The following is a 26,765-nucleotide window of genomic DNA, read 5'->3' as shown; positions in this document are numbered from 1 at the left end:
CCAAAACGGAGTGGCACAGTGGGGTCCAAGGAAGGGCAGGATCGTTCTTCCCAAAGCTAACCTGTGCCTGGCCCTCACCAGCACCTATCAGGTGATTGTGGAGGAGGAGCGGCCCAGGAAGCTGAAGCGGGAGCTGGGGGGGCAGGAGTGCTTTCCAGTGCCACTCACCTTCGACGATGCTGTGTCCCGTGGCTCCGTGCACTACTTCGGGGCAGAGCTGCCTGCCAGCAGCCTCACCGAGGCCAAGCCCTTCACTGTGGGGGACAACCAGACCTACAGTGGCTACTGGAACCCACCCTTGGAGCCCAAGAAGGCCTATCTCATCTACTTCCAGGCTATGAGCAACCTCAAAGGGGTGAGTAGCCCTGGCACCCTGCTCCAGACAGGGGTTGGACCAGGTAAAGACAGGCTGGGGTCTGAGGGTTGGTAAAAATGGGACCACTTTTAGGTCCCCCTCCCCTGGGTCACCCTCTATGTCCTGCCGGGGGCAGTTGGTGCTCCAGGCCACTCTTATGGCATGGGTGGGTGTCCTTCTCCAGCACCCCTGGGTGGTTCCTGTCCTTATCTTTATGCTGATGCTGGAGGTGGAGTAGCTTAATTTCCCCCACCCACCACAGTACTAGCCAGGACACCAACAAGCACCAGTGCAGTGGAGACCTCATTCCTGGGGCTGCTCCTGGGTTGGAGAAGGTCTGTTTGGGCAGCTGGGACACAGTGTGTCATTGCTGGGACCCAGCGCTGGCTGGATGGCCAGTCCCAGCTCCAGAGAACTGCTGGGAGCTCCCGGGCTGCCCTTCCCCCTGTGCTGCTGCCAGCTCCCTCTGCAGAGCTGCATCCCCTAGGATTATTCCTCCAAGTCACTGGCAGGACCACTGGGACCCTGTGGGGACCCTTCTCAGCATCACCCGCTGCAGCAGCTCCTGTCCCACCTGCAGGAGCATCATCATCCTGCGCATCTCCATCCTGCTGGAAAGTGCTTACTGAGTCCTTTTCTTTGCTCCGGAATCCTTCACACTCGCTGCATTGTAATTTGAGCCGAGAGGGACAGGGAGGATCTCAGCTCTGGCTCGCTTGGCACTGCTGGATGCTCTGTTACATCTTTCCTGTTGTAAGGCAATGGATTTATCCCAGCTGCCATCAGATGTTGGAAAAACACTAGATCGTAGCTGGGGTTTTTAATGGTTTTTGTGCCAGATGAAGCAAGAAGCAGGAGGAGGAAAAGCTGGATATCCCAGGGAGAGCAGTGCTGTAGGCCCTGGCCTGGGCATGTGGCATGGGCAGGTCTTGGGCCGAGAGTGGATGGAGCAGCATTGGTGCCTGGTGTCCTGAGAGACTGGAGTATGCTTGGAGAAGAAGACAATACTGCAAAAAAGGTGTTTTGTATTTTGCAACAGAAGTTGGATGCATAGAAAAATGGAATATTTTAGCTGAATCCATCTAAATTGCAAATGTTAAAACTGTTGGAGACTTGAGCTGGAACCTCATGGCCACCTCTGCAGCAGGTGCAGAGCACCAGCACTGGGGCTTGAAACTGACTGGTGGAAGACAAACCCATGAAGCTCTGGATGACAGCCTCGAAGTGTTTTAGCTGTAGCTGGTGGCACATTGGTGACGTGTGACTTGGCTGCACCTGCTGGGTCCTCCCATGCTCTTGAGCTTTGCCATCCCCTCTGTGCCAGTAGCAGTGGCTCTGGCTAAACCTAGGAATGCTGGGGACAGGTCATTCAGCAGCATCTCTTGGGATGTGGGTCCCCAGGAGCTCTTTGGGCACTACAGCGCAAATCACCCACGGACTCCCTCAGTTTGGGGGCTGAAGCACCAATGGACCAGCCCTGTGCCCACCCAGCCTTGCTTGGGCAGGAGTGGGGAGTGGAGCCGCTGGGATGCCCATCCAGCACTGACCCCCCTCTTTGCTTCCATAGGAAACACGGCTGAACTGTGTCCGGATTGCTCGCAAAGGTGAGCCCTCCCTTTCCTGATCCCACCGAGGCTGGGGCTCTGGCCCTGCCACTGCTCTGGTGGTTGGGGCTCTGCTGGTGAGTTGGGACCAGCACTGGTGGTGGTTGAGCTGCATGTGATGGGTTATTCCAGCCCCACCCCACACTGTTTTGTTTCCCACTCTCTTTGGCATCTGGGGGTTTTCCCTTGGTTGAGTTTTCCTTCTTAATGCTGTTACTATGGTGGAGGTGGCGGGCTGGAGTGGTGGTGCTGGATGCTGAATCCAAGGGTGGATGATCTTATATGGGGTGTGATGAAAGGTGTACAAAGGGACTGCTGTCTCACCCCACTGGAACTGAGAAGAGGGACTTGTCAATGGTCATAGTGTGGCATTGCAGAGCCCTGTAGCATCTTGGTGGAATAACATGTGTTCATGGAGAAACAAGCATCCCATGGGAGGAATCTCAGCGTTTTCATGTCTGATGTTGCCAATCCTCCTGGAGTGGAGTGTGGTGGGTGCTCACAGCGCCTTTGTGCACCCACCCTCCTGCCTGTCCTTGTCCCCTGGCAGCTGCCTGCAAAGAGAGCAAGCGTCCCCTGGAGGTGTCACAGCACTCCGAGGAGATGGGCCTGATCCTGGGGATCTGTGCTGGGGGGCTCATCGTCCTGATTATCCTGCTGGGAGCCATCATCGTTGCCATTCGGAAAGGGTAAGGGGACCTGAGCCGGTGCTTCATCTCTCCCTCTCTCTCTCCCAGCTCAGCCCTCCTCCCCCATCCCAGCACTAACTGGACTTACTGGTGGGGATTCAGCTGTACTGGGCAGGCTCCAGATGCTCCCTCAAGCTGTGTCACTGTGTGTCTGTGCATCCCACTGGACACAGAGCCGCTGTGCTCTATTAACAGCAGGCATGGCAGGGGACACTGAGGACCAAGCAGCAGAGTCCTGGGGGTGTCCCTTTCCCCTCTGCAGCTTTGTTCCACTGTCCCTCTTCCCCATATTTTTTGGTCTTTTGCCTCTTTTCTTGCTGCCTCTTGGCTTTGTGCTGCTGTGGTGATCCTGCATGGATGGAAACATTTCTGGCCTGTGCCCACACCCTGCACCAGTGCTGAGCCCAGCTGTCCCCATCCCACCAGCTCTTCCCTGCCAACAACAGCCATGGGATCCCAGGGTGTGCAGCCCTGCACCCCCAGCCCGAAATGACAAAAATCCACTTGATCTACACTAGATGTTGCCTCCGGGCTTCCCTGTTGCCTTGACCAGGCCAACATGAGCACATCCTGCATGGATGTGGCCATGGCCATCATGATGGGCTTGTACTGGGGGAGCTCATGGGGTGGGAGGGAGGACGGTGAGGGCTTTTTGGGACACTCATCCCTGGGAGCACTGGGGGGATGTGGCTGCTGCTTTTCACATGGATCAATGCCCTGGAAAAGTGGCTTCTTTCGTGCAGGGCTGGAGGCAGAGCCGGGCCCGGGGGGGCCTCTCAGAACTGGGATAAAGGACAGCAATTAAGCGTAGGGCTTGGGAGGATGGGACAAAGTACGTGAACAGCCAGAGGGAGAGAAAAACAGCAGGGCAGAGCCTTGGTCCTGTAAATCTGCAAAGCTCTTTATGGCTCTGTGTGCCCTGGAAGGATCCTTGCAGGTCTGTGCTGCTGGAAGAGGGGGGCTGTAGCATCCCTGCACACTTCGAGGTGCAGGGCTGGCTCATGGCACCACTGGATCCTTCCCTGATGGAGTGAATGCCAGTAGTGCTGATGTATTTTGGGGGATGATGCTGTGGGGGCGGGAAGTTGTGAGTGTGGTTGCTGCATCCCCATTGCCAGTGCTGTGGGATAGGAGGAGGAGGACCAGCTCTGCTTCAGCACCCCAGGATGAACCTATTGAAGGATAAACCAGAGCCACAAATTAGATCTGCTCCTGAGAGCCCTGAATTTGGGGCTGTTTGGAAGCTGGGAGGAGCTAATAAATCTTCTCCAGAGTGCTTTGCCATTGGAGAAACACTGATGTGGTGGAATGGAAATGCAGCCTTGGAATACGTTTGTCTCTAGTAAACGGTGCACTGGGAATGTGACATTACAACCCCATCTCCCCCTCTGGGCCCCTAACCAGTAGCCTGGGGGAAATCCTTACAGTTGGGACATCTTTGTTGTTCACTCTTAAAAATTATGGAATTTGGACAAGGGTGCTGTGGACACCCACAAGTGTGGTCACACTGAGAGCCAGTCCTTGTGCTCTCCTATCAGGATGCTGACTCTTGCCTGGAGTAAATAACCTGTGGGTGCCACAGGGGAGCCTGATTCCTTTATGATGCATTGAATTTTCTGGCAGCTGACTTGCCCTGTAACCTCCCTTCCCAATGCTGGAGAAAAGGTGCTTATGCAATTTCTGCTGTTCTCTTTGCACGCTTGCCAGGAGGAACTACTATTCTTACTCCTATTACCCGTAAGTAATTGTCATTCTCTTGCTTTCCCCTCCTCCTGGCCGCCCCCCTCACCCTGCTGCTCCAACAAGTCCTTATTTCTGCCAACTGCATTTTAAGGGTCTGTTTGGATCAGGGAAGATAATGCTGCCAAGCTTGTTAGAGACAGAAGGACAGTGTAAAGGGGAAGGGTCAGTGACTCTGAGTTGAATTCTGGATTTTAGCTGTGTCTTGCAGTGTTCCAGCCCCACCATGATGGTGACATGGGCTCAGATCTCCTGTTCATCCTTCTGGTTTAATCAGTGCTCTGGCTTCCAGAGCCTGGTGCTGCCTCTCAAAAACATCCCTTCAGGTTTCTTTGCCTAAATGACATGAATTTGAGGTGTGAGGTTATTTCCCAGTCAGAACTAGGATTTCCCAGCATCTTTGTTAGGTCCTAAATAGAGACCCTGCATGGAGAAAAAAGCCCCCAGAGTGGGTACTGAGCATGGGTTTACTCAGGGGGGTACAGCCCATCCTTTGGGATGGATTTGGCCTCTGACATGGCTTTCAAATCACAGGGTGGTTTGGCTTGGAAGGGACCTTAAAGCTCATCTCATTCCAACCCTTGCCATGGGCAGGGACACCTTCAATTAGACCGGGGGTCATGGCTGGAGAAATGGGGCTGGATAGGGCCGGGGCAGATCCATGCGATGGGAGTTGGCTGGAGAGAGCCTTTGCACAAGGAGCACTCCTGACTGTTGAAGGGCAGGTGACAGGAGGGGACATTGAGGTTGAGCAGCTGGAGTTGCTGCAGCCAGCAAGGGATACTGCACGTGTGGCTGTGACTGGCTTGGGACAAGCAGAGCACGAAAGCATGATGACCACACCACTGGAAATAATCCCTCCTGCTCTCTGGAATAATCTGAGGCCAGGAGCTTTAAGGCTAGGAGCTTAGAGCACCTGATGATGAACCCTGCTCACTTCTGCTCCTCCCCGCTGCAGGAAACCCGTGAACATGACCAAAGCCACTATAAACTACCGGCACGAGAAGACGCATATGATGAGCGCCATTGACAGGAGCTTCACCGACCAGAGCACCCTGCAGGAGGATGAGCGCCTGGGGCTGTCCTTCATGGACAGCCATGGCTATGGGAACAGAGGTGAGCCTGGGAGCCTGGCATCTCCTGTTCTCCTTCCACAGCTGTGGAGGCAGAGGTGAGGGTGGTAACCTAGCATTCCCCTGCGCCCGTCCTGCAGATGTGGCAGTCAAGGTCAGGATGGGGACCCTGGCATCTCCCTGCTTCCTTCCAGCCACAGCAAAGGTGCCCAATAACCCCAAAAGATCACAAAAGCAACCTGCCAGAGCTCAAGGAGTATTTGGACAAAGTTCTCAGGCACAGGGTGGGATTGTTGGGCTGTCTATGTAGGGCTAGGAGTTGGAGTCAGTGGTCCTTGTGGGTCCTTTCCAACTCAGGATATTCTGTAATTCTGTTGAAGCCTTAGTGTTACATCTATTTTAGACCAACGTGTGTGGCACAGCATGCTCTTCCCTGCCCTGTGTAAATCTCCAAGGGCGTGGATTTCATCAGTGTTGGAGCTTTTGCCACCATCCAGGCTGTGCTGAAGGGGAAGTTCTCATGGGGAGCTGGGTCTCTATCTTAGGGAGATCTGAGCTTGTGGCTGGGCAGTTGAGGTCATTTGTGGGCTCAGGATCCAGCTGCAGTGCCCCCTGGAACTGGCAAATTCCACCTCCTGGCTTCCACTGAGGTTGGAAGCTTTCCCCTAGCCTTCCCCACACAGCCTGGACTTAGAAGGGTTAAAGAGGCCCTGTGCTCACATCCGAGGGAGACTGATAACTTCACACCCACTGGAGGATGTGTCTCCATGCTGATTTAGTTGTAAAACAACTCTTTGGATGCCCCAGTTTCAGCCATATGCTAATAACATCTGTTACAGTAACTGCAAGATGCTGCCTGCACCAGGCTCTTCCACACTGGCTATGGGATTAATGTGCTTCCCACCATTGTCTCATGGATCATTAAAGCCCAGAGGGCAAACTTTTCCTTCTCTTAATACATAGAGCTAGGTTAGGTGTATTTTCTCTTGGGTTGCTATGCTTGAAACTCAAAGGCTGGTGAGGCTGAGCTGGGGAGCTCGAGCTGCCTGCCATGGCTGGGAGGAGGGTCTCCATTGCCTGCAAACATTCTTTATTAACAAAGGGAAGTGAATGACTTGGTGACTGGTTGGTGACTGTTCCCCCCATGCTTCAGTTTCTGTGCATTTAAGATAAAGTCACTAATCCTCATGGAAACCCAAGTGATTCCTCAGCGTGTGGCTATGCCAGCACCTTGCAAATGCCAGCAATTAATGAATTTCTCATTAATCCCAACAGCTGATGATCCCATTGGTCAGGTGATGGGGTGTGGAGGCACTCCCCTGTGTTGTCCTGTTGGTTCCCACTGCCAGAGGGCAGAGTTAGATGGGATATTGGGAAGGAATTCCCTGTCAAGGGTGTGAGGCCCTGGCACAGGTTGCCTGGAGAAGCTGTGGCTGCCCCTGGATCCCTGAAAGTGCCCAAGGCCAGGTTGGACAGGGCTGGGAGCACCCTGGGGACAGTGGAAGGTGTTCCTTCCCTTGGCAGGGGGTGGCAGTGGATGGGCTTTAAGGTCCCTCCCAACCCAAACGAATCCATGGGTCCCTGCCTGCCCATCTCTGGGAGTAGCACAGAGCACAAGGTTTTGTGCAAACCCAGATTTTGGGATCTGGTGTGGGAACTTGCCCTGACAAACACGGGTGAGATCTTAGCCTGGCTCTGCTTGTAAGGACCAAGCAAAGGCATAAACCAGGTAAATACTGCACAGACTCTCCATCAAACAGCAGCGAGCTCCATTTGTGACAGTGTGAGGAGTACAGTGCTGGTCTCTAGCAGTGAGGGAAAGGAACTGTTAAGCTGTGCTGGAGACTTTGGCAAGGTGATTTTTCAGTTCAGGATCTTGTGTGAACGTTTGGGCATGGAGCTCTTGATTGTTTGTATGAGAGCTCATTGTTCCAGCTGATGGGAAATGAGGTTATTACCCCCTTGTGACCTTGCCCTCTGATTTCTAATAGATCTGCTGGGGTCCTAGAAGGCTGTACTGGGCATTTTTGGCTTTGTGGTGTAGGCGGAGCTGCAGAGAACATGAAGGGGGTAGGAGTGGCATTGGGACCCCTGGTGGTCCCCAGAGAGGGTCTGCAGCACCAGCATCTTCTGGGGATGTTTCCCCCACCCCTCTGTGGCTGTGAGGAGGTGATGGGCGTGCAGCCCAAGGTTTTGCTGCCCTGCTAGCCCCTGGCTGTCCGTGCTTTGTGCAGGTGACCAGCGCAGCAGTGTGGTCAACGAGTCCAGCAGCCTGCTGGGGGGCTCCCCACGGCGCCAGTGCGGCCGCAAGGGCTCCCCGTACCACACGGGGCAGCTGCACCCGGCCGTGCGCGTGGCCGACCTCCTGCAGCACATCAACCAGATGAAGACGGCCGAAGGCTACGGCTTCAAGCAGGAGTATGAGGTGAGGACAACTGATGCCGCTGTCTCAGGGCGAGTGGGAGGTGGGATGGGTGGGGGAGCTTGGGTGGGATCTGTGTGGAAGGAGAGGATGCTGCAGGTCTGGAACTCTGGATGGGAGCTGGAGCTCACAGCTCTGGGCTGGCGTTGTCAGCATGGGGTGTGTCCCTGAGTCTGGAGCAGGCAGCTCTGGGTTTTTTGTTAGCTGGAGATAAGGGAAATCAGCCCAGCTAGCCCCGTCTGCTGTGTGTCATCCCAGCTCTCCTGCAAGGGCCAGGGCTGCTCCTTCCTTTCCCTTTTCCTCCCCTGGGCATCACTATGTCACCTTCTGCTCTCAAGCACACTTGGCCTGTGATAAGCATGACTATAGCCTAAGGACAAGCAAATCCTCTGCCATCTGGCAGCTCCAAGACCATGAGGACTCTAGGAAGAGGATGCTGGGGAGGGTAATGCAAGGGGAGAGATTTCTTTCCCAAGAGTTGTTGGCAGCATCGTGTCCATCCCAGCTGGCCAGGTCAGAGCACTCGTAACAGAGCTGGTTATTTCACAAGCCTCTGCCTCAGAACAGCCAGTGGGGTCATTTCCTGAACTCCTTGGTATCCCACAGGTCTAGAGATTGAAATTTCCCAGTGAAATTACTGTTTAATGCTCAGCTGTTTCAGGAACAGGAGCTCTCCCCCTGCTTTCACACATTGGACAAACCAGGGCTTGCAATATCATTAGTGCGTCTTGAAAAGCTGCTGTATGTTCTTGGAACTAGTCATTTGAAAGCACTCAGATATTATGGGAGGGGAGAAAACATGTAATTTCCTTCCACTTTCCCCCTCTTATGCCAATCTATGAATGTCACTGTTATTACACACAAACCTGTTCTATGCTAGGGAGAGAACGAAGCTGGGGAGGTTTAGGGGAAAAAAAAAACCCTACAACCAACCCTGGAGAAAAAAATAGGCAGTCTGTAATTTGCTGGAAAATGGACTATTTTATGGCTGTAACAGGAGTGTGTAGCTGGCAGAGTGTGCTGTGGAGGTGGAGCTGGGGCTGCAGAAGCAAGGTGTTGGGGTGGAGGGACCACCCTGTCTGTCATGCTCCCCAGGGAGCTTTTGGGGCTGGGAGGACCCCACAGTCCTGCCCTCGGGTTGAGATGTCCGTCCTTTCCTTACAGAGCTTCTTTGAAGGCTGGGATGCTTCGAAGAAGAAAGACAAAACCAAAGGGAGACAGGATCACATGTCCACATGTGAGTGCCTTTAGCAAAGGCTTAGACACCCCAAACAGCTTCAGAATCCTGTGTTCTGCTGATTCCTGAGTGATTGCCCGGGATGCCCTGGTGGGTGACCAGGCACTGATGGGTTCTTGTTCCCTTTCCCCAGATGACCGTCACCGCGTGAAGCTGCACCCACTGCTGGGTGACCCCAACTCTGACTACATCAATGCCAACTACATCGACGTAAGTGGGGACAGGGCCTGTGTCCCTGGGGTTCTGGGCTGCAACAGGAGCTTCCTGTGGAATCTTGGGGTCTGTCCAGCAGCATTTGGAGGGGTTTGGACAGCCCATGATGGGCTGGTCAGTGCATTCCTGGAACACACTGCCTGATTTGTGTTCATCAGCAATTTCTGCTCATTGCATCTCTTCCTGCTCTGCTCTGTCCCTTCTTTCTCATTCCCTCTCTGCTTGTCTATCCTCTTCCCCCTCACCTGTTCATATGGCTGTGGATCTCCTTCTCCCTGGGTGAGGGATGCAGCGGTTAAGAGGACCAAGGGACCATCTGGGGCTCACTCTGGGGCACCCCTCAAACCTGCTGGTGTGTGTGCATCTGGGCAGAGCCCAGCCCTGCTGTCCTCTGAGAGGAGTGTCCCCAAGAGTGATGTCTCCTGTCACCTCCGGTGATGCTGAGACTGGAGCAAGTGTAGGGAGGCTCCAGCCTCCTGGAAGCAGCAGCAAATCCCACTTTTCCCTCCTGCCCAGAGAGTGTTGTCTGTCTGTGGTGGCCTGATCCCCCTGCCCAAGCAGTGTCCCTCAGCCTGTCTGTGTCCCCTGTGTCCCTTCTGTCTGTCTCTCCATGGCCTGCTCTGGGGCAGGCACTCTAACCCTTCTCTGGTCTGTGCCTCACTAATGTCTCTAATCTCTTTCTCTCAAACCTGTGTCCCAACGGGATCGTTAAGATTCGGATTAACCGAGAAGTAAGTAGACTGTTCCACCTCTCCTCCCTTCTCTGCTCCCATCTCCTGCCAGGCCTTGCCCTGGGCAGTGTGGTCTAAATACCATCAGGGAGAAGCAGGCTGAGAAAATGTGTCCATAAACCTGGGAATGGTCCAGGGAGTGGGAAAGCAAGGTCTATGTAGCGCTGGGGCATGGATAGCAGGGCCCATGTGCTCACAGAAGGGGTTGAATTTGACCCACAAGAATCCCCTGTGAAAAGACCCATGGGTGATGGAGAAGCCACTGTCACCTCCATGCATGTGGTGTGGTTTAACTCTGCTGGACCTATGGCCAGGGTGTGAGACACTGGGTTCACAGTCCCCCTGGCAGTAGCCTGGCTGGAATGTGCTCTTTGGCATACCCTTGTTAAGGGCTGAGCAGCTGGGATGAAGGAAGGGAGTGAGGCTGTCTCAGCACCAGGTGGCTGCTGTGGAGTGAGGGGTTACTAATGGGTCTCCTGGCAGTGGTGTGGTGGCAGCTTGAGTGGAGCTCATGGCTCCCTTAAGGTGCTGATAAAAGATTTTGGTGCAGACCAGAGGTGCGGGTTCAGCATTACGTGAGCTTCTTGTGGGTTGCAGGAGATGCACCCTCCCAGGTCAGGGTGTACAGAGTGTGGGATGGCTGCTTAACCTCCTCCTCTTGCAGTGGATTTGCAGAACCTGGCCCAGTGGCTGTGGGGAATTTCTACGAGTTGGGTGACCGGGAAATGTCTAAGGGTCTGTGCCCCAGCTTGGGACTGATGTCTCTGCTTCCCTTGCAGGGCTACCACAGGTCCAACCACTTCATAGCCACACAAGGTGAGTCATGCCCTGCCCTCTCAGCCAGTGGTTCCTCAGCTCCTATATAGCAGCCAGGTTTTGTTCCTGGTGGGATTAAGCCTTGCAGGATCAGGAAAAGAAGGGAGGGTGTCCCATGTGGAGCAGCTCTCACCCCTCCTGCCTCCCCTCAGCACTGCACAGCCCTGGAAAAGGGCTCTGAGGTGCTGTTGAGCTGTTTGTGCCTCAGAGGGAGGAGTGGGGACATGGTGGCATCGGGCCACTGCCAGGGTTGAGTTCTGCTTGTGGTCCCTATCCATCCATGGGGACTTTTACTGTGTCTCACAGGCCCCAAGCAGGAGATGGTGTATGACTTCTGGCGCATGGTGTGGCAGGAGCACTGTTCCAGCATCGTCATGATCACCAAGCTGGTGGAGGTGGGCCGGGTAAGGATCCCGTCCCATCCCTCTGGGCTCCAGCTCTGCTCCATAGAGCACCTCCACAGAGCCAAACCCCCATCCTGTGCTCCCCTTGCAGGTGAAATGCTCCAAGTACTGGCCAGATGACTCTGAGATGTATGGGGACATCAAGATCACGCTGGTGGAGTCCGAGACATTGGCTGAGTACGCTGTGCGCACCTTCGCCCTCGAGAGGGTACGGCCCTGCCCCTGCCTTGGGGAGAGGCTCCCTCTCGGGCACCTCTCACCCTCCACAGCTTGGCATTTAGGAGTATCCTGTTTATTGAACCCAATATGGGGTCACCAGTCGCTCCTTCCTTTGCCTTTTCCCTGGCTCTGCACCCTGTGCTGGGCAAGCGGCTCAGTCCCACCTTAGTCTGAACAGTGAGCAAGTGTTTAATTTTCGTGTGAGTGTGGTGGGGATGAAGGATGCATTCCTCTCCTCTTGGCTGGAGGTATAGTCATCACTCTGCAGCATGGTAACTGGAGATGGAACCAGTGCAATTTACCCCTTAATCTACAGGAATATCAAAATATTGTCTGGTTATAAGGCAGGGAGACCTGCAGCTGCTGCCATCTCCTCCTTTTTCTCCTTGGTGGTTTTTAATGCTCTTGCAGCCAAGAGGGGAGAGCTGTGGGGCTGCCCAAGTGTGTGACTGCTGTGTGGTCCATCTGCCTGGATGCTGAGCTGGCAAAATCATGGATTCCTGAGAAAATCAGGTGTTTGAGTGACCTTGCCCTCTCATCCTTCCCTTGCAGCGAGGTTACTCAGCCCGGCACGAGGTGAAGCAGTTCCACTTTATGTCATGGCCTGAGCACGGTGTCCCCTACCATGCCACAGGGCTGCTGGCCTTCATCCGCAGGGTGAAAGCGTCCACGCCGCCCGATGCCGGCCCCGTCGTCATCCACTGCAGGTGTGGGGCGGGTGGAGGGGACCTTAAGGCTCATCCCCCTGCCATGGGCAGGGGCACCTTCCACTAGTCCAGGTTCCTCCAACCCCTGTCCAACCTGGCCGTGATGTCCCTCTGCAATGGCATCTGTCTGTTAAATGTCACCACTGGGCTGGTGGCAGCAGGGAGGAGGGGCTGGGGCTGGTGCAGGGGGTCAAGCAGGGAGCAGCACTGTTTTGAGGCTGCCCCAGCCTGTTACTAGTGACAGTGGGCGAGGATGAAATGGCAATGGTCAGCTTGACCGCTGCTGGTGGTAAGGATGTGGGATCTGGCTGAACAGAGAGGCAGGGGGGCAGCAGGACAGCACCATTCCCAGGGTTACCCACAGGGCTGTCCCTGCAGGGCACGGCCACTGGGACACCGGAGCTGGGAGAGCATGAGTGACACATCTGAGCAGCTTTGGTGGCTCTCTGTGGCCTGAGCAGGCATTCCCACATGATGGGCTAATGGCTCTTCCTCCACTGGGCAAACCAGAAGGAGCCGATGAGTGGGAGGGATTTCTTCATTTTTTATTTGATTTCTCCCTGTCAGCTGTCTCATCAGCATTCATTCAACAGCCAGTGTGATTAGTGCCCGTAGCCTATAATCACGATGAGTGATTCATCAGCCCCAAAAATTAGTGTTTCACTGGAAAAGACTCTGTAGGAAAGGGGCAGGGGTGTGGTTCTGTTCCTTACACATTGTGGGGAGGTCAGGGCACAGTAGATCTTTGACTGTGATACCAGCCATGCCAGGGCCTGGGATGTCACCACTGCTGGGCTGGCTCTGAGCATCCTGCTGGGCTCAGCCTTACTCTGTGGCTCTTCCCTGGAACATTCAGACCTGCTCATGCCTGGGGAGCCTCCCTGCTCTTCCAGGGCTCAGAGCTGACCCCTCCTTGGTGCTTTTGGGCTGGGATCCCAGAGCACTGTTGGCACTTAAAAGGTTTAGTTGTCAGTTTTGTTGCAAAAACCACGTGTTCTGCTTTCTTAAATTAAAAATGAACTTCATACCTGGGTGCCCACCCACAGCCTGACCATCACACACCCTTGGGGCTGCAGCAGGAGTGTTTGAGCAGGTTTAAGGCTAAGCCAGGCTCCTGAGGTGTGTGAGGTCCTGGCAGCCCTGTGGGGTTGCCTGGTACAAGGTCTGTGTGTTGAGCTCTTGCCTACAGAAGAGACCTTGCTTGGTGCCCAGCTGCCTTTCGGGCTGTGTGTGGATGTCAGCACAGACTTGGAATGTGTTTGCTGTTTCCCCCTCCATCCTCAGTGCTGGCACGGGGAGGACTGGCTGTTACATTGTCCTGGATGTGATGTTAGACATGGCTGAGTGCGAGGGCGTCGTGGACATCTACAACTGCGTGAAGACCCTCTGCTCGCGGAGGATCAACATGATACAGACGGAGGTGAGCAGGTGTCGGGGACAGCCGGAGACACATGGGGCTGCTGTCACCAGCCAGCTCTGGAGGCTTAGCCCTGTCCCCTCTCCTCTCCAAAGGAGCAGTACATCTTCATCCATGATGCCATCCTGGAGGCCTGTCTGTGTGGGGAGACCAGCATCCCCGCCAGCGAGTTCAAGCCCACCTACAAGGAGATGGTGAGGATAGAGCCGCAGAGCAACTCCTCGCAGCTGCGGGAGGAGTTCCAGGTGAGTGTCCCAAAACCTCTGCAGCTCCTCCTTGTCCTCATTCCTGATGCCCACCCCTGCTGGGACTAGGCAAGGCTTTGAGGGGGACCTCTGTACCCACAGACGCTGAACTCGGTGACCCCACACCTGGATGTGGAGGAGTGCAGCATCGCGCTCCTGCCCCGCAACCGGGAGCGCAACCGCAGCATGGACGTCCTGCCACCTGACCGATGCCTTCCCTTCCTCATCTCTGTGGATGGAGATAGCAACAACTACATCAACGCGGCCTTAACTGATGTGAGTGTTCCATGGCGAGGGAAGGGGCTGCTTCCTGTGGGCTCAGGAAACTTTTCATGGCAAAACTTAACTCGGTTTGGATTTATGGCCTCATTTTGCACAAGGGCAGGAAGAGTCATGGCAGCTGTGTGCAGGGGAGGAAAGGACTGGGACTGGTTTAACGGGGTCTTGTGCTCTTCTTTGTGCAATAGCACCTTGCAAGAGCTTTCCTCCTGCTCTCACGAGCCAGGCATTGAGGGACTTCAGGATTTTGCAGTGACAGTGGAGCAGGGGAGGGAGAGGAAGCTTTTGTGGTGGTTGATAGCATTAAGCCCCTCTTGTGCCCCTCCTGCCCCTCCTCCTGATGCAACTGGGGGTGCTCTGAACTGCTCCCAGAGCCACCATGCATCCTCCTGGTGCAGTCAGAAAGGACCCCGTGGTGACAAAGCTATCTCCTAATGGCTGATGGTCACAAAGCAGAGCAGAGGATGCCGCAGGCTCCAGGCTGACACTGAGGGATGGGGTCATTCATCACCGGCCCCACTTCCCTTTCCTTGAAATGCTTTGTCGGGGCAGCACAGAGCTCCTCACACCTCAGGCATCTTCCCCAGACCCTCCTGGTCACAGCTGAGTGCTGGCACCAGGCTAAGCCTTATATTTTCCATGCTGTGGGTGATTTATCTGGCTGGATCTCTGTGCAGATCCCATCTCCCTAATTCCTGCTCCCACAGCAAAAGCAGTTTGTAAAACAGAGTGGGCCGCTGGTGGTGCGGAGTGGCTCTCATAGTGGGATGGGAGTTGTGTTTCCAGCTTGCTTGCTGTTTGCATATCCATTTATCATTATGCATCACTGAGCCTCCCTTAATCTCTGCTAAAGGGTCAGTGAATGAAACATTTTTTTATAGACAGACAAAGCCCTTTGGATGAAATTCTTGCTGAAGGGATAAAACCTATTTCCCTCTTTGGGTAAAAAAAAAAAAAAAAAAAAAAAAAAGTCAGGTCTCATTCTCTTAAAGTGCCAAAGTGGTTTGCTCAGTCAGTCTGTCCATCTGTCAGATCAGCTTGGCCTGTGCCACTTGTCAGCAGTGCTGGTGCCAGTGGAGCTGTGCCCTGCTCCACACCCTGCTGTCACCTACATCTGTGCCAAAGAGGAGGGTGCCAGGGCAAGCCTGGGCAGCACCTGGTGAAATCTCTTTTCCCCTGCTGCTCTCATGCTCTTCCTTGAGGGTGGAAAGCTCTCGCTGAGTGCTGGGATCTCGCTGCTTTCCATACACAGGGCCAGGGGAATGGTTCAATAAAGGCATTTCTGTGAGCTGAATCATGAGGTTCTGCAGTAAGCAGAGGACTCCCCATTAGCAGAGAGCTGATGCTGTGATTCTGATTCTGTGTCTGAAGAGACTCGATCCAAACTGTGTTAATTTAAGTGTGCCTGGTGCAGTGTTGAGCTCAGCTGTCCCTTGGCAAACCGGCAGCAGGATGACCACCAGGGATGTATCTTGTTCAAAGCACAAGCCAAAGATACAGTAATTTCCTTCCCTCCCACTCCCTTCTTGCAGTCTCTAGTCTCTAGGATCTTTTCTCTGAGGCTCTCTTTCCACTTCACCAAAAAAAAAAAAAAAAAAAAAAAAAATAAAATTGAGCCCGGGTCAGTGGTTGTCTCTGCTGCTCTCAGTGCCTGGTGATGGGGAGCTGTGGGTGGGGCTGATGCGGTGGGTGATACTTCTAGGGCCAGGGTGCAGAGCTGAGGTCTGGGGTCTTCTGGGAGTCACAGCTTCTGCTTGTTCATGGCTCAAAGGTGACATCTTTTCCCTAAATATTTATGCAAAATACTCTTTCCTGTGATAGCAAATTTTGGGTGTTTTCATCCTGACTTGGATCTCCCCATCAACAGGGCACAGAAGGACTGAGGCTGTGCCAGGGAGACCAGCTCTGTTCAGGCATGGAGAAGAGGGTTTTGGTCCTGCTCATCTGGTTGTGCTGATTCTTTGGGGTGTGACAACAGTGGCTCCAGTGTCACCGCTGTGTCCTTACTGGTGCTCATCTTTCCTCTCCACAGAGCTACACCAAGAGCGCTGCCTTCATCGTCACCCTGCACCCTCTGCAGAACACCACCACTGACTTCTGGCGGCTGGTGTATGACTACGGCTGCACCTCCATTGTCATGCTCAACCAGCTCAATCAGTCCAACTCTGCCTGGGTGAGTGCTACTGCCCTGGGGACTGCGCCAGCCCCACAGCTGGCTTTGTCCTGCTCTGTCACCATTGCCCTGAAAGCGCTGCAGCCCCTTACCTTGCTCACACAGCAGTTTCTCCTCTGCAAGGGGACACAAGACTGTCTGCAGCACTCAGGATTTGTCCCCTGCAAGCACAGACCTGGCCAGTTGGAGCCAAAGAGGTGTTGAGCAGCAGCCCACCCTGGGCGCCATGGCATTGGTGTTGCACTGAGATTGTGTTGGCATAGTGCTGGCATAGGTGTTGTGTTGGCATTAGTATAACATTGGCTTTGGTTGGTGTTGGCGTTGCGTTAGTCTTGCGTTGGCTTTGCTGTTGGTGTTCCCTTGGTGTTGACATTGCAATGGTATTGCATCGGTGTTGTACCGGCTTTGATGTTGCCTTGACTTTGAGTTGGCATTGGCATTAAATTGACGTTGGTGTTCCATTGGTGTTGACATTGTTCCAACAGGTCTGTGTCCCCTAAGTTGGAGGGTCTCTGCAGGTGGGGTCTCACCTGGGCAGGGCAGAGGGACAGAATCCCTTCCCTCTGCCATTTTTCCTCATTACTCAGTCCTACCTGAGTCTGTTCTTCAGGGATGTCTGGGTTACAATATTTAGCTGGATCCTAGATGTTTACTGGTGTAAGACCAACAGGTAATAAATCAACCCTTCCAGCAGGCAGCTCTGAAAGGTGACTTTGAGGGTACAGCCCTCACTTGAACTATGTCTTGCCAAAAGAAGTTTTAATATCCAAATTATAATTCTGAGTCTGGAAGGCTCAGAGATCTCGGAGATTTATAGCCCCTATTAATAACCAATTATTCCTGAGACACATTTGCCGTGCAGTTGGGCTAAGGCCGTGGCTGACCTGCGTTGCTAAATGCCCTGTGAAAGTGTGGTGACAAACATCATATATTTTGTGTCGGTGCTGGTTTCCCAGCTGTCACACTGTGAAAACAATCTCACCCATGCTCCAGGGACCGAGCTATCCATCAGTGCCATAATGGACACCAGAGGGGGAGTTGCTCCCCAGAGATGCAGACTGGGATTGCTTTGGCTTGGTGGGATGTCCTGGTCATGGGACGAAGAGCACTGACATCCCACGTTGCTGTCACTGCTGGTGGCTGAGTGGCTCCTAAGGCCACCAGGGCTTGAGAGCCAACTGGGAGCAGCCCAGCCCTGCTCTGTCACTGTGCAGGATCAGTCTGTGCTGGAACTGGGACACAGCCCATCCCATATCCTCCTGGAACAGCAGTGTCCATTCCTGGCAGTGTCAGCTGTTGTGTTGGTGCAGTGTGAGGGGGCTGTGTGGGTGCTGGGGGTGGGCCTGACCTTTCATCTCTGATCCCTCAAAAACCTCGGAGATCTTCCAGCCATTGATGTGCTGAGTGAGAAATGGCATCGTGGTCCAGCACTCCCCTCTGGGGCCACCATCCCACATTGGGGCCACCCCGTGCCAGCAGCCCCTCGGGGTCCAGCACCAGCCACTCCCTTCACAGGCGTGTCCTGATGGCTTATGCCCTCCCTGTGTCCCAGCCTGCATTCCCAGTCACGGTGAGCTGTACTTCTCTCCACAGCCCTGCCTGCAGTACTGGCCTGAGCCAGGGCTCCAGCACTATGGCCCCATGGAGGTGGAATACATTTCAGGAGTGGCGGATGAGGACATTGTGTCCCGGCTCTTCCGAGTCCAGAACATCACACGGGTGAGCTGCTTTATACGAATTACAGAGTCCCAGGATGTTTTGGGTTGGAAGGGAACTTCAAAACCACGTTGTTCCTTCCATGGGCAGGGACACCTTCCACTATTCCAGGTTGCTCCAAGACCTATCCAACCTGGCCTTAGACACTTCCAGGGATCCAAGGGCAGCCACAACTGCTCAGGGCAACCTGTGCCAGGGCTTGACAACTCTTCTGGTGGAGAAATTTTCCCCTAATAGCCCATTTAAACTTCCCATGATGCAGCTTGAGACTGTTTTCTCTTTATCACTTGTTACCTGGGAGAAGAGACCGACCTCACCTGGCTTCAGCATTTCAGGGAGTTGTTGAGAGCACTAGAATCCTTCTTGACTGCTGGGGTCTAACTCAGCTTTGGCAGAGGAGGCAGCCCTAGCTCTCCTCCTGCCAGAGAAGAACTTGTAAAATTGCCATTGCTCCATCCAACCTTTCTGGAGTTCACAGCTCCTTGAAAGGTTAGAAAACTGCAGGAAGACCTTTTTCCTCCTGCCTGAAAGTCCATCTCTGCCTTGCCACATACACAGCATAGGATGGACACTCTCCTGGCACCAGCAGAGCCCTTTCTCTGCAGGATGAGAAGATCAACACAGATTTTTACCCTTTGTCAGTATTGCATAGCTGGTTAAGCTTGCCTTGAAAGAAGAGAAGTGCAGGGCAGAAGGGAAGGGATGTGGTGTGCAGAGCTGTACATGGAAAGAAGAAGCCGATTTACCTACAAATGCCAGCTGGGAGGAGATGGCATCCCTGAGGTCTTTAAACTCCTGATGGTTGCGAAGAGGCTGAGGCCAGCGCCCTAGTGAAGGTCACTGGGCAGATGGGAATTAGGGAGCTTGGAAGGGAATGTGTGGCTTGGCTGACAGCCCAGCTGGGAAGGTGCTTCAGTGGGGTGGCCAGGGCCAGAGGATATAAATCCTGATTATCTGAACTCTTAACACAAAGAGGGTTTTGGTTCATGCGCCCTGAGGGAGCATCTGGCATTTCCTGGGTGTCAGCACAAAATCCTGCACCAAATACGCTCAGCTCTCAGGTGGTGGAATATACTCTGGGCAAAATTAAAATGCAGCATGATGGAAATCTCTGAATCGATGAGGAGATTCCTCCAGGGAGCAGATTGCTGGAGCCGGGCTGGGAAATGCATGGAGCCACTTTGTGCCAAGCCTTGCTGGAATGGAGATGGGTGTTGGGGCTGTCACAAATACTCCAGAGCTTTCACCTCACTTCAAAGCAGATCCCAAAACTTGCCTTCCCAGGCTGTCAAAGGAGTTTTCCTCTGTTTAACTCCATTTATTGTTTCCTTTTTTTTCCTCTGCCTTCCTGGCTTCCAGCTGGAAGCAAAAACTGGAGCCTGGGGTGGTCAGCTCATCACAGGCACATCACCAGCTCACATCAGAGCTCCCTAAAAGGTTCAGGAAAGCTTCTGTTTGAAACGTGCAGGTTGGAGTGAGCACTAAAAGCCCTGAACTCCCCAGGAATACCAATTCTCCCACAGGAACACCTGGTCCTGCTGGGTGAGGGTCCGGTGCTCATCCCATGCAGCAGGCACCTGCAACTGGGTGAACAGAGCCTTCCAGAGCTGAGTGTTCCCCATCTGTGCCTGACCTTCCCTTTCTTCTCCACATGCTCCCCACACATGAGCTGTGAGGTCCAGGTTGTGTCTGGAGCGGGGTGACTGTAGTCTCATCCCATCCCATACTCTGGTTGCTCCGAGGGCTCCTAAACAGGAGTCCCACATCTGCCCAGCTGAAGCCTGCTGAGCTCTGTGGATGTAATCCTCTTCCTGCATCCAGCTAACCAGATTCGGTTTCCAAACTAACCAGATTATCAGGTATTAAGCTCCCGCCTCCATGGCAGCTTCTCAGCAGCCTCCTGGTTTACAGCAAGCATGACAGAACCACATCCCATGGATCTTCAGCATGCAAAGAGAAGGAGGTGATGGAGAAGCCTTGGGGAGGCTCAGGGGCCTGAGAACAGGTTTTGGGGGATACACAGACAGCCCAAGGTCTGTGAGGTCAGATAAACCAAGTCAGTGGAGTTCTCCTGGGTGGAAGGAGTGTGAGCTGGAGGCCAGGGCTGAACCATCCATGTTAAAGCAGCAGGAAAGGGTTTTCCTCTCTGCTTCTACTGTCCATGTCTGCTGTGCCATGTCGATGGCACACCCCTCCTGTCCTCCGTCAAACCTCCAGGGGAGGCAAATGAGGGCAGCCCATGTGTTCCTGCTGATGAGCTTTGCTTTTCCAGTTGCAGGAGGGACACCTGATGGTCCGGCATTTCCAGTACCTGCGCTGGTCAGCCTATCGAGACACCCCGGACTCCAAGAAGTCCTTCCTGCACCTCCTGGCCCAGGTGGAGAGGTGGCAGAAAGAAAGTGGTGATGGCAGGACTGTAGTGCACTGCTTGTGAGTGTCAGCTGGGGAGGAGCAGGCTCTGCTGGGGCAGAGATGTCTCCAGATTCCATGTCCACAGCTCTGCCTGGAGATCCTCCACAAAGCCTTCACTGGGGTGACTTTGTCCACAGTGGGGACAAAGCTCCAGATGGGGCTACCTCTGCCACAAACAACATGAGTTTTGGGTGACCCACCCTGTGGTCACCTCCTCCATGACATGGATGCTTAGCAGGGGTGACACCGACTTGTCCTTTGGCTCGTCCCCCACCCTTGGCAGAGGTCCCAGCCCTGTCCCCACATCATGTGTGTTTAACAGGCTCTGTAGGGGCATGGCAGGAGCTGTGTCACTTCCACCACTTGTTGCTCATTGGTGGGGGGGAACAGAGAATTGTGGACTGATTTGGCTGGGAAGGGACCTTAAAGCTTATCTCATTCCAGTGGGAGGGACACCTCAGGTTGCTCCAAGCCCTGTCCAGTCTGGAGATGTTTCCACTCCTGTCCTCCGTGTTGGGATTGGCTCAAAAACACTGTGCGTGTTCCCCTCGGATGGGACCCAGCACGTTCACAGATGGGGAGAGACAGCAAGCAAGCCTTTAATCAAAAACTAATTACAGCCTTGTCCATCTTTGTTAGCTGAAGGATAAGTTGAGAACATGTGTTATAAAGCTCTGACATTGTGTTCTCTCTTCCTGTCCCCTGTTCCCATTGCTGTCAGCTTCAGGTGTGGTGGTGGTGAGGAGTTCAGCCCAGGATTTGGGGAGGTTCCCAGTGCCCTGTGTGGAATGTGGAGTGGTTCCTCCAGGCAGCAGCACCACTGTGTCACCTGCTCAGGGTCACCCTGTGTAGTGCAGGAGGAACACGGCAGCTTCCCCAAGGTCACAAGGAGCTGATCCATGGCAGGGCTGGAAGCTGAGCCCAAATGTCCAAGATCCAACCTTGGTGATCAAAAAAAATGTTTTCATGCTCTTGTGAGGTTTGGAGGGCAGGATCATTGTCCTGCCACCCCATGGAGCAGGTTCAGGTCCCCTGGTACAGGTACAAGCCCCTGCTCTGGGACATGCCCTGTGGTGCAGGGTTGGATAGAGAAAGGGAGATTTGGAGGGAGCAGGAAGGGGCTCTGATGCCACTGATAAGTGTGTTTGTCCCACCAGGAATGGAGGTGGCCGGAGTGGCACCTTCTGTGCCTCCACCATGATCCTGGAAATGATCAAGTGTCACAACATGGCAGATGTTTTCTTCGCTGCCAAGACCCTCCGCAACTACAAGCCAAATATGGTGGAGACCTTGGTAAGCACCAGACCCTCCCTGTCCACTCTGGCTGCCAATCCCAGCAAGGAAGAGAGGTGCTGGGGATGCTCACCTCACAAAACACTGCCTTTCCCACCCCAAATCCTGATGAGCATCATGGGCATCCGAATGCCAGCACTGTGCTGGGATGGGCTGGGAAGTGAGGTGGCTGCTCAAGGCAGTCTTGGACTTGTTTTTGTCTTGTCATGCCAGCATGGGCTCAGAGTCAGTGCTGGGATTGTTGTAAATCCTCCCCAGGAGTCGTAAGGCAGAGTCACATTAACCCACGGGATGCAACTGTGGTTCTTTGGAAGGTTTGTGGTGTTGGGAGCAGTGCTGGTGTGGAGTCAGATAAATTCCTGTTGGAATTGTAAAAGGGAATGAGCACTTGGAGTGAAACGAATAGGTGGACAAGCTGCTGGGAGCAGTAATGGAGTGATGTGTCCTGAGGAGGAGGCTGGAGCTGGCAGCAGGTCAACAAAAAGCCCTTGTCCTAACTCAGGCTCCTGATGATGGAACAGGGGAGAGAGTGGGCGCATCCACTCCCATGGTGGAGGGATTCAGGTGCCCTACAATGTTTTAAAAGCAAGTCAGCTGGAAATGTTTACCCTGTTTGGATTATAAAATCCCTAAGTTGCAAAATGAAATGGTTTTGAGGAGGGAATGTTATTTGCATTAGGAATTAAAAGCAGAGGAGAAGGTGAGGGAGGGGAGAGGGGAGCAGGCGGAGGGATGCAGATAATGGAAAGATGATGTGACAAGCATGAAGCCACCAGACCCATTGGGCTAAATTGCAGAGGTATTAAAGAAAGGCAACATTTCCCATTAGGACAGAAGCCTCCTCCTGCCTCAAATGAACCTGAACTGGCTATTCTGGGAATCTCAATCTCCTAGAGTCACTGGGAGGCCGGATCCATGCCTGGTGTAAGGAGCTCAGCCTAGCAGAGAGCACTTCCCGCTGCCTGTGCCTCTTCCCCCTCTGTTTGCCCTGGGGTTATTTTTATATGATGATAAATGGAAACAATCCCTTTCCTTAATCCAAAAAGCATTATGTGCTTTTAATCTGGGCTGCCACAGACTCCTCACTTTGAAGTCCTTCTCCCCCTCCGCCTGCTCCCACCTGGAATCCTGTGGCCGCCCACCTGTGTGGGAGGGATTACAGGATTTTTGTGCCGGTGCTCAGGCTCCAATCCACATCCTGCAGCCGGGATATGGGGAGATGAGCTTTCTCCCCTTCATTCCCTGTTGTCACACCCAGAGCGCTCCCACCTGAATTCCCAGTGCCTGTAGCAGCACCAAAATCCTGATTTGTTCAGGGTTTTTTCCCCCACTCTGGCTGATTTTGCTCACTGGAGCAGCATCTCCTGGGATGGGCACTGCCACGGTCAGAGCTCTCCCAAAGTTTTTGTGCTGTGAGTTGTACAAGGACAGGAGAGCACGAGAACAAGTCATGGAAGGGACAGGGATGGATGAGTCTGCCCTCACAAACCCCAGTTAAGGGATTTTTGTTAGAAAACCAGGAGTCACCCACTCTGTGTTATCCCTTTGCACAGCTGATGGGGAGTGAAGGTGGGAGGATGCTGACACCATCCCTGGAATGTCTCAGAAAAAGCTGGGACAGCGAGCCCAGTCCTGCCGGGCAAGAGAATTTGGAATATATATATTTGGAGATAAAGGAATGTCCTGGCAGCCAGGGCAGGGCATCTCCATCCACTCCAACCATGGATATTGCTGGGTGTTGTCCCGTTTTCCAGCCTCTGCTGAACTCAGAAACAAAAACTTCTCAGTTTCCTGCCTAAGGTCTTATTGTGGACACCTGTGACCCCAGACTCCGTCATTCCCATGTCTCTGCCACCATTTGATTGATACATGTCAGTCACTAAGGTGATGTACTTGCTGAGCCCTCAGTGCTGGTTGTATCTGAGGTGGTGAAAAAAGGTAATTTCACAGTAAGGGGATGTTGCAGTTCTGGTCTCTGCCTTAGGGTAGGTGAAGGTGCCGTGTGTCCCCAGAATGCTGGATTTCAGTGTTTGTGGAGCTGATGGATCTGGGGCACATGCCCCTGCCCCAGCAGTGGGTGTTGTTTGCCAAGAGTGAAGTTTTTCCTGGCTGTGGCTTCAGCAGAACTGTCAGGGGGCCCTGACAGGCTGGCAGGTGTTTCCTTAGGGCTGTTGACACGTGCTTTTGCTCAGATAGGGATAACTTTGGGAAACAGTTCCCTCAGGATCGTAACATCCTCTCTTGTCTCTCTGAACAGGAGCAGTACCATTTCTGCTACGACATAGCACTGGAATACCTGGAGTCCCTGGAGACCAGATAGCACCTGGCCATGAGAAGGGCAGCAAGGGCTTGTGCAGGGGCCGTGCCAACCATGCTTCCCAGCTGGATGCTGTGTCCCTGCTTGGGTGGGGAGGGAAACAGCAAAGGACCCACCAGGAAACTCTTTGGATCCAGAAAACGAAAGGATGTGGAGATGTGTTGGCCGCTCTCCATCCTCCACTCTGTCTTTCCTCCCTGCCCTGGGTGTGTACGAGTGCGTGGATCCCACAGCTCATTCTGTTCTTTGGAATCCCAGCCTGGGGTTGGTGTGTGCAGGATGTGGCCCTGCCGTGCTGGTGGGTCTCTGAAGCTGCTGGAGAGGAGGCCAGAAGGAGCTGAGGCTGTTTCCCAGCAGGGAAGGATGGATACCGGGAGATGTTGCTCTTTTGTGTCTGGAATTGAAGCTGCTCCTTGAGGAGCCTGGAGGCTGCTGCAGGTTTTCCCTCGGTGGGACTCGCTCTGAGCCGGAGCAAAGACCCCCCAGGAGCTCTTGAGTTTCTGGCCATTGGTACCATGAGTTTGATCCTGTTGTAGTTCTGTGAGTTCCAGCCCTTTGCATATCCAGCCCTGGAGAGACAGGGATGGGAGGGGGTGGGGGGGCACTGGTGATGCAATGTCTCTCTGCAGGGACTGACCTGACCTTCTGGGTGCTTTTGCAAAGCTTTTGAGGGGATGGCTCCCCAGTATCTCCCCACCTTCCTCTCCATCTGTAACAGTGAGTTTCTCCTGATGTCCCACAGGCACTGGCCCATGGGTCTGATTTTAACCCTTCCCTTTTGCGTCAGTGCATTTGAAGCAAAATCCTCAAAACTTGAGTCCATCCCAAATACTTTCCTGGATGCCACCCTGGGCAGTTGCCTGTTGATGCTCTTGCTTTTGCTGGGCCTGATGGGGTGGGAGAATCAGTTTTGGGGTGGTGTTGGCTTGGGCTGATCTGTGCCAAAGCTGTGGCTGTGCATTGGGGCTGGACAGGGGAGGGTCCCCACACTCCTTTGCCACCAGAGCTGGTGGCTGAAGGTACCTGATGCTCCATCCTGCTGCAGGTGGGTGTGAAATGACACTTTTCCCATCTGATGTTGTGGTATTTACAGGGACTCTGCTCTCAGCCTGGTTGTAATAAAACTACATTTTACCTTGGGAAGGCAAATTACCTTGGGGAAGGTGCATCCAGAGGGATCTGGATGTCTAGGATCTGCCTGGGAACTGAGGGGAGGTTGGTTCTGTCCTGAGAGCCAGCAGAACCCTTCACCATCAATTTGGGGGGGGGGAGATGGAGCAGAGCAGAAGAGAAATTGTCCTCCAGATCCTGAGGTTTCACTTGGGCAGCCCTGTCCTTCATCCATCTGCCATCCTTCACCCCCATCTGTGTTCCCCGGCATGCTCCAGCCCCACCTCCCCAAGGCAGGGGCAGCTCCTTGCCCTGTAGCCTGGGGCTGGTAACCCCTTTGCCCAGGGAATTCTCCCGAAGGAATCATGAAGGCTGCACAGCTGAAATGGCTGTGTGCTGGAAAGCAAACCCAGATGTTCCATCCACCTTCCAAGGATGAAGGAGAGCAGGAAGAGCCATCCCTGCCCTCTCTCCCCATGGACATGTCCCACTGCTGTGGTGATGGAGATTTCAGCACCATCCCAGACCCTTGCTCTCCCACCTCCTCCCTGAGGAATTCCCAGCCTGACAATAACTTACTCCAGGGCTATATGACATCATTCCTTCCTTCTTTCCCTGCTGTCTCACCTGCCATGTGCCCATTCTGTCTCATCACCAAGAGGTCTTTTTATACCCCAAATGGTGCAGTTACACCAGTACCTGGCTACACCAGTACTCACCCTGGGATAATTAGTGTCCTTTTCCCAGTCTGTATCTCTCCACAGATTCTCCGTGCTGTCCTAGGGAAGGTGCTGCATGCTGGGTGCAGAAATTGTTTGGTTTTGTATGAAAACAGCTGAACTGGGCCTCTGAAATCCCTGGGAATGGGATGGTTTGGGGGGTTTGGGGGCTGTCCAGCCCTGGGAGGTGGAGGGATGCTTCTGCCTGGGCCATCCATATCCTCCCTCCCAGAGGGAGGGAGCAACCCACAGGGCTCTGCAGGTAAAGTATTGCCAGAAAGAGGAAAAGGAGGAGAGTTGAGACCCCAGCTCATCCTAGACAGATAACAGAGACAGGAAGAGTTGTATATATGTTTTAAAATCAGGATTTTTCCTTTTTATTTATTTTGATACCTCCTTGCTGGATGTCTCTGGATTTTTAGGGCATCTCTGGCAAAGGGCAGATTTGAAATTCCAAGTGCTATAAAACCCAGCCCATCTCCAACTCCTACTGAGATGCGCCTCTGACATGAGGCAAGGACATCCTGTACATAGAAATATATATATAGAAATCTATATATAAAAATATAAATACTGTTCTTAAGATGGATAATGTTTATTGGTATTACAGATTGGGAGTGGTGCTTTTTTTTTTTTTTAATAAAAACAAAACAACAAAAAAAAAGGAAAAAATTAAAATCCAAGAAAAACACCCAATTGGAACAATTTGTTTTTATGCAGTCCAACTGATCCTAAAAGCTGTCAGCAGCCCTGAGCTGGTGCCAGAGGACTTAGGTCCATGAGGTGGCTCTGCCATGGAGGAGGATGAGCAGTGGGACCGAGGGAGGGACACATCAGATGTGGATTGTACCATGCACATCCAGCTGTTATCATT

General features: G+C 53.5%; 1 protein-coding gene across 3 annotated transcripts in view; it reads left to right on the top strand.

Annotated features, from left to right (window-relative positions):
* Positions 1 to 26,523, top strand: part of PTPRU (protein tyrosine phosphatase receptor type U) — a 56,404-nt gene extending 29,881 nt beyond the window's left edge. The window contains exons 12-32 of one of the 3 annotated variants that reach the window (XM_066335362.1): positions 82 to 355; positions 1,923 to 1,959; positions 2,510 to 2,648; positions 4,356 to 4,385; positions 5,347 to 5,504; positions 7,696 to 7,886; positions 9,048 to 9,120; positions 9,254 to 9,330; positions 10,047 to 10,064; positions 10,844 to 10,880; positions 11,187 to 11,284; positions 11,376 to 11,492; positions 12,056 to 12,210; positions 13,495 to 13,630; positions 13,723 to 13,872; positions 13,975 to 14,148; positions 16,184 to 16,324; positions 17,918 to 18,043; positions 20,313 to 20,470; positions 21,610 to 21,745; positions 24,003 to 26,523. In XM_066335362.1, the coding sequence (XP_066191459.1) occupies positions 82 to 355; positions 1,923 to 1,959; positions 2,510 to 2,648; positions 4,356 to 4,385; positions 5,347 to 5,504; positions 7,696 to 7,886; positions 9,048 to 9,120; positions 9,254 to 9,330; positions 10,047 to 10,064; positions 10,844 to 10,880; positions 11,187 to 11,284; positions 11,376 to 11,492; positions 12,056 to 12,210; positions 13,495 to 13,630; positions 13,723 to 13,872; positions 13,975 to 14,148; positions 16,184 to 16,324; positions 17,918 to 18,043; positions 20,313 to 20,470; positions 21,610 to 21,745; positions 24,003 to 24,065 (2,488 nt within the window). In that variant the 3' untranslated portion in view covers positions 24,066 to 26,523. The remainder of the gene's footprint in view (positions 1 to 81; positions 356 to 1,922; positions 1,960 to 2,509; positions 2,649 to 4,355; positions 4,386 to 5,346; positions 5,505 to 7,695; positions 7,887 to 9,047; positions 9,121 to 9,253; positions 9,331 to 10,046; positions 10,065 to 10,843; positions 10,881 to 11,186; positions 11,285 to 11,375; positions 11,493 to 12,055; positions 12,211 to 13,494; positions 13,631 to 13,722; positions 13,873 to 13,974; positions 14,149 to 16,183; positions 16,325 to 17,917; positions 18,044 to 20,312; positions 20,471 to 21,609; positions 21,746 to 24,002) is intronic. The other 2 variants (XM_066335361.1, XM_066335359.1) reach the window with 2 other exon arrangements.
* The last annotated feature ends 242 nt before the right edge of the window (positions 26,524 to 26,765 follow it).

This window comes from Sylvia atricapilla, chromosome 24 (assembly GCF_009819655.1).
Source record: "Sylvia atricapilla isolate bSylAtr1 chromosome 24, bSylAtr1.pri, whole genome shotgun sequence".
NCBI lineage: Eukaryota > Metazoa > Chordata > Aves > Passeriformes > Sylviidae > Sylvia > Sylvia atricapilla.
The sequence above is the reverse complement of the archived record's forward strand: the minus strand, read 5'-3'. Positions and strand labels throughout refer to the sequence as shown.